Source organism: Carlito syrichta, unplaced genomic scaffold (assembly GCF_000164805.1).
Source record: "Carlito syrichta isolate Samal-C Ts95f unplaced genomic scaffold, Tarsius_syrichta-2.0.1 Scaffold121193, whole genome shotgun sequence".
Taxonomy (NCBI): domain Eukaryota; kingdom Metazoa; phylum Chordata; class Mammalia; order Primates; family Tarsiidae; genus Carlito; species Carlito syrichta.
In genome coordinates, this window is record NW_007065289.1 from 63,539 (window position 1) to 73,108 (window position 9,570).

Genomic DNA, 9,570 nt, shown 5'->3' on the forward strand with positions numbered 1-9,570 from the left:
GCACTCCAGTCTGGGCGACAGAGTGAGACTCCAACTCAAAAAAATAAAAAAAAATAAAATAAAAAATGCATGTGTCTGGGCACGGTGGCTCAGCCTGTAATCCCTGCACTTTGGGAGGCCAAGGCGAGTGGATTGCTTGAGCCCACGGGTTCGAGACCAGCCCAAGCAGCTTGGCAAGACCTCGTCTCTACAATTAAATAAAAAACTAGCTGGGCAATGTGCGTACGCCTGTAGTTCCAGCTACTCATTTCTGCTGAGGCAGAAGGATCACCTGAGCCCAGCAGGTCGACACTGGGGTGGCCATGAGCGTGCTACGGCACTCCAGCCTGGGCGACAGAGTAAAATCTTGACTCAAAACAAAACAAAACAAACAAACCAAAAAACCCCAGAAAACCATAAAAGGTCTTAGAGAAATTTATGAGAGAGGCTGTTATAATTTTAGAGTGAGAGGTTTCTCTAAAAAAGACAAAAAGTTAAAAAGTTATACAAGATTGATAAATGATCTGCCTAAAACTAATTTTTTTTTTTTTTTTTTTTTGAGTTGGAGTTTCACTCTGTCGCCCAGACTGGAGTGCAGTGGCCGCTCCCGGCCACCACAGCCTCGACTTGCTGGGCTCTGGCAATCCTTCCGCCTCAGCCTTCCAAGTAGCTGGAACTACAGGCGCACGCTACCATACCCGGCTATAATTTTTTTTTTTAAGTTGGCATCTGACTTTGTCACTCAGGCTGCAGTACAGTGGCACAGTCACAGGTTACCAGAGCCTTGACCTGCTGGGCTCAGACAATCCTTCTGCATCAGCCTTCCAAATACCTGGAACCACAGGCACGTGCCACCATGCCTGGCTAATTTTTTGAATTTATTGTAGAGATGAGGTCTCGCCAAGTTGCTCAGGCTGGTCTCAAACTCCTGGGATCAGGCAATCCTCTCACTTCTGTCTCCCAAAGAACTGGTATTACAGGCATGAGCCACCAAACCTGACTTAAAAACAATTTTAAAACACTCAGCATGGGGGAAAAAACAAACAAAAAACACCAGCAAAAATCTTGTAAATAAAATCAAAACATAAATGACAAACTGGAAGATGTATTTGCAATTCATATCAGAGACAAAGGGCTGATTTCCTTAATATACAAAAAGAGCTCTCATATATCAATAAAAAAAGATGAACGAACCTAAAGGATAAAAGAACAAATGACAAGTGCATAGTGCAATCTGAAAAGGAAACATAGAAGGCCTTGAAAAGCTGGTCTGTGTCCCGAGGGTGCTGGGACCTCATGGCAGGCTGCAGCATCCCCTCACCTCATACTTCTCAAAGTAGACATTGCCCAGGTGCAGGATGGAGGCCAGGATACGGAAGATGCTGTCCTGGTCCTCGCTGCTGAAGCCTAGCACTTCCATGGCAGCCAGGAGCCGGCGGAAGTCATCTGCATCGCTCTTCCCTGTGATCTCACAGTTCCCACCCTGGGTAACGGTAGAGATTGGGGGTCAGGTACCCTGTGATAGGGACTGGGAACCCTCAAGGTCCCTGCCCTGACCAGCGGTGTGGTCCGAGTTGGTCACTCAAGTTTTCATGGGCCTGGAGGCTCCGAGCGGGGCTGAAGACAGGTTCGCAGATTCTAAGTGCAAGCGTGGTGGGGGTATTACCTGTTAACCTCTGCATCAGCCCCCTAACAACACTAAGGAAAAGAGCAGCCAGTGTTTACTGAGCGTGTACTACATGCCAGGCCCTGTGCTAAAATCCCTGCATGCATTTCCTCATCTGAGTCTTATTACATCCCTATAAGATGGTCCATGTGGTCCCCATTTTACAGATAAGGAAACTGAGGCACAAGCAGGGGAAGTGTAGTAGCTCTAGGCTGGTTGGTTCTGTTCCAAGATCCTACCCCCCTTTGGAACCCGAAGACTCTTGTCCCCTTTGCCATGATGAGATGCCTTAAATCCAAACTCTCACCCTTCCCAAACCTCCATCCCTTTTTGCTGACCATTAAGACCCTACCACTCAGCTCCCTTGGCCCACCCAGGGGTGATGGGGTGGGAAGACCAGGCCTGGGGGTCCTCAGGTGGCTGCTGGGGCTCACCTGGTTCAGGTAGTAGTAGGTCTCGGCCTCCTGCAGGCTGAAGGCCTGTCGAAGCTGGGCAGGCAGCCCAGCCAGCAGCTCATAGAAGATGTGGTAATTCCTCTCATTTTTGGCCTGTAGAGTGGGTAGGTGGGTGCAGAGAAGGGAGCCGCCCACCTCGGTGGCCCCCAGACACACATTCGGGCCCAGTGTACCCGCAAATACAAACACACACAAGGGCCTTCAGATGAGACCGTGCACCTCTGATGGGTGAGGCTTCCAACTCAGCGCCAGTTGGGGGAGAGGGCAGGAGCTGAGAAGCCTTGGCATGACTGGGGCCTGAGAGGGCTCTGTGGGATTTTTTGCTTGGAGAAATAAGAGAATGGGGGCCCACCTTCTGTCATGGACACCAGCCACACACACCCACGTACATGTGTGTCCACAGCCCAGATGTACACACACGGGGCCTCCTGAGGGGGGAACACTTCCTGTGCACCGGGCCCTGTCCTAGGCCCTTGCAACAGAGGAAACAAGGCAGACAGAAGCCCCTGAATTCATGGAGCCCACCTGCTAGCTGAGGAGGCAGACACTCAGTAAATCACTGGTTAAAACGTAAAAATAGGCTGAGCTTGGTGGCTCAGCCTGTAATCCCAGCACTTTGGGAGGCCAAGGCAAGTGAACTGCCTGAGCCCGCGGGTTCGGGATCAGCCCGGGTAACTTGGTAAAACCTCATCTCTACAATAAATTTTAAAAAGAATTAGCAGGGCGTGGTAGCATGTGCCTGTAGTTCCAGCTAGGTGGAAGGCTGAGGTGGAAGGATTCCCAGAGCCCAGCAAGTCGATGCTGGGGTGGCCGTGAGCGTGCCACTGCACTTTAGCCTGGGCGATGGAGTGAGACTCCAACTCAAAAAAAATCGACAGCAACATAAACTAGATCAGATGGCAAAAAGCACTCCAGAGAGAAATAAAGCAGTGGAGGGTGTGGGAGTTGTGGTGGGGTAGAGAGGGGCCTCATTTTTAAGTGGGGTGGCTTCCCTGAGTGGGCGAAATTGCAGGGGAGACTTGGAAAAGGCAAAGGGTTTGGCCAAGCAGGAGTCTGGGGGATACATGCTCCTGAAAGAAGGAACAGCAAGTGCAAAGGCTCTGAGGTGGGAGCATGCCTGGTGTGCTCTGGGACAGGGAGGAACCAATGTGGCTGCAGGGGAGGGGAGTGACCAGGTCACAGGCTCACATGTACACATATATTTATCCACTAACTAGACATCTACCCAGCCCCATCAGGCGCCAGACTCTGAGTATCTATACTACCCCCCGCCACCCTGCCCAACACACAGGCCCGGAAGGGGCCGGCCCACCTGAAACACAATCCTGGATTTCTCGAGCAGGTACTGGGAGGTTATGGCACCAGAGATCACGCCCCTGGGGTGGGGAGCACAGTCAGCTCACAGGGTGGGAGAGGTGGCTGGTGTTGGCTCTGAAGGCACGTGGAGCACACTGCAAGGCCACTGTCCCACTCACCCTTCCAGAAAGATCTCCACAAACTTCCCGAAACGGCTGGAGTTGTCGTTCCTGACAGTTTTGGCGTTACCGAAGGACTCCAGGAGGGGTGTTGCCTCCAGGATCTGGAAAGGAGATGTGGGAACTGGGAAGCTGGACCTTGTTCTGGGGGTCTGGGTGAGGGCATGGCTGGGGACAGCCAAACATAGGCCTCCCCAAGGACCACCTTTATGAAGGGCAACTGGGGTGGGCTCCCTGTAGATTTCTGGGGTCTCCCCAGTGTCTCCCAATCCCCTCATGCTGCTCAACTCCCACACGGCAAGCTCCATGCTTTCTCTCCCTCAGCCTTCTGGTCCCCCCATGGCTCCCTGGGGTGCCTCACACAGCAGTTTCTGACCACACGCCCCCAGCTGCAGCCCCAGCCCAGCACAGGCCTTTGGGTGCCTCTTTCCAGCCTGTCCTTCTGTCCACATAGGAGCATGCATGTCCACATGCACGATATGATGTCCACACACATTTTTCCAGGTATGCATGTACACACATGCACACACATACTTCGAGTACCTTTATCTTCAGGAGTGCCCAGGAGAGAGGAGAAGGAGAGAGGGACAAGAACAGAAGCAGGTCACCTCTCCTTGCAATGAGCCTCAGACCACAGAGGGACTGGCACAAACCATGAGCTTCAGAGACCCCAGGTATCTGGGCTTGCAGGCATGGGAGTCCACTGGGCCTGCCAATGTGCCCAGGGATGTCCCCTTCTCCATGCCCCCATGGATTCCTGACCCTCCTCCCTGACCTGCCCTTGTCCCCTCCCGGTGTTCACAATGCAGCCACCAGAGGGGTCCTCTGAAAAGCTGCGGCAGGTCATCTATCTTCTCCGGCCTCCACTTCACTTGGGGTCAGAGCCAGGCCGGCCCGGCCTCATTTGGCCTCCCTCATCTCCTCCTCTCTTCCATCGCTCATGCCATCCGGCCTTCCCTCCTCACTGTTCCAACACCCAGACCCACGCCTCCTCCGGACATTTGCATCTCTTGTTCCCTCTGCCTGGAAGCGGCTACTGTAATGTACCTGTGCCCCCCAACGCCCCACACCTCCAGAACTCTTCCCTCAGCCCAGTAGCAAACTCTCTCCTCTCCCTGAGTATCGTGTCTCTCCAAGGGCAGGAATCTAGGGTTTGCACACCCCTGAGTTCCAGTCTCTACGTGGGACTTGGAGCACAGCAGGCCCTCAAAAAACACCTGCTAAATGGATGAAAAAAGAATAGCATCCCACAAGCAGCACTACCCGTAGCTGATCACAGCCCCTACCTATGAAATGCCAGACACGCTGCTATTTTACAGATTAGGAAACCGAGACTTGGAGAGGTGAAGAGAAGTGCCTAGGGACTCCGGAGTCTGCGAGAGCGGGAACACACACAGCACCATGATGCACATGTACTTTGTGTATACATGGCACTTTCTTCAGCCAAGGCATTTTCGGAGGAGACTTTCTTAGGAAGAAGCAAGGGAGACCAAGTCACCACAGAAATAATACCTGTCGTCTAGGGGATGGTGCCAGTTCCCTCCATCCATTCACACCCACTGTCCCACTTAGTCTAGGAAATACTGTGCCCACTGTACAGAGGAGCAAATGGAGGCCCAGAGAGGGATAAGGCTGGTCTGTGGTTGTTCAGTGAGTCAAGGTCTGTCTAGGCTTTTCTTTGTTCTATCCTTTTGTCTTGGAGCCCCTTGAGGGCACTGAAGAGCCAGGTGATTGCTTCTTTGTTCCTGGTGTGCGGCACAGGGCGAGACACAATGCCAGGGGCCAGGGTGGGTGAACACAAAGGCATGGAGTGGCCCAGGTCTCAGCCAGTCAGCATACACCATTCCCCTTGCAATATGAGTGGTTCCAGTGAAGACACATAACCAAAACCTATCCAATGAGAGGGAGTCCCTGGGACTTTCTGAAATGCAGGGATGGCGGGGTTGGGGGTGGTGTGGCAGTGAGTGTATTACTATGGTGCCATCTTGCTGGCCAACGGGATTCAGGCTGAGGATGATGCCCATACATGGGGGAGAGTGGAGCCAAGACAAGGGACATTGTTTAAGGCCCTGGATCCAGCCATGCCTAAAACTGACCCTAGAACTGGACTATCTGATTACATGAGCAGGACAAAGGCATGGCTAGGAAAGATCATCACAGCTGGCAGGCATGTCCTCACGCCTACCGTGTGCCTGGCATGGAAACTACCAGACACAGTCACGTCCATGGCTCAACCCATCCTTCCTGACAGCTGCCATGAACTAAAAGTCCCAGGTCTTGCACCACCTCACTTTGCGTCATTAGACAAGTCATTTGCCTTCCCAGGCCTCAGTCTCCCCATCTGTAAATGGACACAAATGTACCGACCTCTCAAGAATGCCACGAGGCTCTGGTGTGACAGTAACTGAAGGCAGCCAGCACCATTCCTGCCCAAAGAGGAGCTCGAGGCACACTTATTTATTTCCCCGCCTACCTAGCCAGTCCTTCCAGAAGTTTGACCTGAAAGGTCTTGAAAACTCTGCCTGGAGCAAAGAGATGACCTGGTTGGCCACCAGAAGGACCAGGCTGGGATGGTAGGGCTGGCAGGCCAAGGCAGACATCAGAGCAGGCCAGGCCAGACTGGACCTTTCCTGACCACAAAGCCTGAGCTTACCCACTGCTCTGACAGTCCCTGCCAACGTCCTCAGGATCACCCTGCTGAGACTGCCCTTGGCTGGGACTTTGCGACCACTTACAAGCCTTCATAGGCCCCAGGCTCAGGGAAATCTAAGAGTCTGTGGTTCTGTAGCCTGAGCTGGTGGGCCAGCCCCCACCTTCTCCTGAGCTCCAGACTCATGGAGCAGCCACCGCCTCGCCTAGGGTTGCCCTCAGACTGTCCTCCTCTCTCACGCCCCAGTCTGGTTCTTCAGCAAATGGCTGGGTGGTTTTGGCCCATGCCCGCAAGCAGCTGTGCTAGCACCCCCCTCACACCTCCCTGCCCTCACCCTCTGTCTTCCCTCACCTGGACTCCATGCTGTCAATTTGCTGTCTGCCAAGCACCCCAATCCTGCTTGCCCCTCAGGGCCTTTGCACATGCTCCTCCCTCTGCCTCCTCATCCTTCCCCCGACGGCCTCAGAGCCTACGCCCTTGCATTCTTAGTACAGCCCTCCTTGACCACCATACTTACCATTCCAATCCCCAACACTCCCCATCCTCTTCCTTGCTTTTTCTCCACAACTTGCCATCCTTTCACATATATACAATTTACATATATGTACATGTAAATACATGTAAACATGCACATACACTTACATATGCAAATATTTGCAAATGTTTACATATGCAAATATATGTGCGTTTTTTTCTGCCTCTACCTCGAGAATGAAATTACCACAAGAGTATGACCATTTGCCTGTCTAAGTTGCTGCCTCCCCTTGAGCCTAGCACACAGTAGATCATCAGTAAATCTCTTTTTCTTGAGAGAGTCTCACTCTGTCACCTAGGCTGCAGTGTAGTGACACGCTCATGGCCACTGCGGCCTTGACCCACTGGGCTCAGGTGATCTTCCACCTCAGCCTTCCGAGTAGCTGGAACCACAGCCATGCACCACCATGCCAGGCTGATTTTTTGATTTATTGTAGAGACGAGGTCTCGTCATGTTGCTCAGGCTGGTCTGGAACCTCTGAGTTCAGGTAATCCTCTCGCCTTCACCTCCCAAAGTGCCAGGATTACAGATGCGAGCCACCGTGCCCAATTATCAGTAAATCTTCATTAAGGGAACTGATACGATTCTAACATTTTCATGTTTGGAGTCAGCTCAGCAAACCTTCAATCCTGCAGGCTCTGGCACCTGTCAGCACTGACACCCCCACCCCTAGCATCTACTGCCTCTCCCATCCTACCCTAAGCCTGTCCTGTCTCTTCACTACTACAGGCTGCACAGCTTCAGGAAGTAAGAATATGGAGGCTCTGCAGCCATGACCAGGAAGGTGAGGGCAGGTGGAGAGATGGGATGAGTCCCCTTGCCTGTGTGTCCTCTACTCTGATCCAGCCTGGGAGGACTGTAACCTGGAGCTGCCATGGAAACACAGGTGGGTGAGAACTCTCCCTCCCAGGTGCACCCCTGGGAGGGGTGGCAGAAGGAGCAGCCCTGGGCAAGGACCCTCTCAGCCTCCCTGTGCTCCAAGTGGGCCAAGGAGCCTTGTCTTTTGAGTACAGGGGGCACTCATCAAGAGGCACTCAGCTGAGAGTCCGGGGGCAACAGGTCAACCAAGCAACGAACAGACAGACTCACCTGCTGCATGATGTCTCGCTTCTGGTTCATGGCAGCCAGGTAGCGCAGAATCAGCTTTGTGGCCTCAGTTTTGCCGGAGCCGCTCTCACCACTGAACAAGCAAAGGGGCAGAGTGAGGTTCAGCTTTTTGCTGCCTCTTCTGGGGTGCCCCGACCCCACCATGAAACAAGGGGACATGTGTGGCGCATCAGCCAAGAGGTGGCAAGTGATTTGCTGGGGTCCCTCAGCAAGTCTGGCCAGATACAGACCTGCTGCCTGCGGTCCCTCCATTTCTCCCCCACATAAAGGCAGCCTGGCTCACCTGATGATTATGCACTGGTTCTGTTTGGCATCAAGCATTTTGGCGAAGGCGAGATTTGCGATTGCAAAGAGGTGCCTGGGGACACAGACCACTAGACGTCACTGGAGCTGGTGTCTGCCTGTGTCCCCAAACTTCCTAGGGATTCAGGAGGACATTTATGTCCAGCCAAACAGTCAATCCTGTCCACGCTTCACCCCATCAGGGACAAGCTCCCACCCCCACCCTGGCCTGATCTGCAGTGGCCTGGCCTGGAGAAAGATCGTTGGGCTGAGGAGGTGGGCCGCCCTTCCCCATCACCTCCCACCCATGGCTAGAGGGCAGCCAGGGCCTCTCCAAGCTCAGAGAGAGACCCAGGAAACCACCTCTGCCCCCAGCAGCCCCAGAGACACTCACGGAGGATTCTCTCCCAAGGCCCGCCCGCTGTATTGCTGCACCTGCTCTGGTCCATAGATTCCGAACATCCGGTACGGGTTCACTGACACCAGGATGCTGCCGATGTACGTCTGTCGGGCAGACGGTGGCCTCAGTGCTGTGGCTCCTTGCGGCCCCCCGAGGCCCTCCCTCCCCAGCTCTGAGAGCCTGGACCTGTTCCCCTTGGGACAGAGGTCTGGCTGCCTGGCTTTGGTATTCCCATCTAGAGCCCACTACCGGCTTGCTGAGTCATGTGGAATCTCCAGCACTGCATCAGGCTGAGATTGGGAGGAGTTTGGACTGAGTGAGCAAAGCCCCACAGCTGTGATCCTGCAAAGGCAGCCATGTGGGCTCCTGCCTACTTCATTTATTCAGCCAGGCCCAAGCTCCAGGAACTTCCGCCTCCTACTGAGGTCTAAACTTCACAGCCTGGGAGGGGGAGAAAGTCAGGAAGCCCAGGAAATCCTGAGGTGGCCAGAGCTCTGCCGGGTGTCCCTGCCTTCCATACTCTAGCTCTGGCTCTCTGTTGTCCTTCTGGAGCCAGGGGCTCCCTTCCACCCCTCTGGCCATCCCCTCTATGGAATCCAGGTCTATGGATTCTAGGACTCTGGAAGCTCTATCTGTCAGGTCCCCAGTGGGAGGTGGGGGTCACACATTTCTGGATTCCCTGTTTCCACGTCTCTGCATCTGGCATGCAGCATTCTAAGACTGTTTTAGGACATCTGGCATCCAGCATTCTAAGACTGTTTTAGGACACTAACATTCTATGCTGAAATGACGGAAACCCCAAAGTTTAAGCCAGAGCCACAGGTCTGGGGTTCAGCAGGAGAAATCTATCTTCCAGACCCCCAGGCAGGGCCAGTCCCAGGTCTTACGTAGATGAGGTTCCGTTCAAATCTAGTCTTGAGGTTGGACAGCACAGTGGTCTCCTGGAGGTCTCTGAAAGGACATGGAAGCCAGGCTCGGTGGCTCAGCCTGTAATCCCGCGCCTTTGGGAGGCTGAGGTGAG

The 9,570-nt window shown here is 53.7% G+C and overlaps 1 protein-coding gene across 1 annotated transcript in view; it reads right to left on the reverse strand.

The window, feature by feature from the left end:
- MYO15A (myosin XVA) overlaps nucleotides 1-9,570 on the reverse strand; it is a gene marked incomplete at its 5' end in the record, with an annotated part of 55,825 nt that overhangs the window by 42,328 nt on the left and 3,927 nt on the right. Inside the window, 9 exons of the mRNA XM_008048209.1 lie at nucleotides 1,301-1,462; nucleotides 2,080-2,193; nucleotides 3,413-3,476; nucleotides 3,576-3,679; nucleotides 4,119-4,124; nucleotides 7,850-7,940; nucleotides 8,151-8,225; nucleotides 8,544-8,653; nucleotides 9,437-9,500. Of these exons, the coding sequence (XP_008046400.1) occupies nucleotides 1,301-1,462; nucleotides 2,080-2,193; nucleotides 3,413-3,476; nucleotides 3,576-3,679; nucleotides 4,119-4,124; nucleotides 7,850-7,940; nucleotides 8,151-8,225; nucleotides 8,544-8,653; nucleotides 9,437-9,500 (790 nt within the window). The remainder of the gene's footprint in view (nucleotides 1-1,300; nucleotides 1,463-2,079; nucleotides 2,194-3,412; nucleotides 3,477-3,575; nucleotides 3,680-4,118; nucleotides 4,125-7,849; nucleotides 7,941-8,150; nucleotides 8,226-8,543; nucleotides 8,654-9,436; nucleotides 9,501-9,570) is intronic.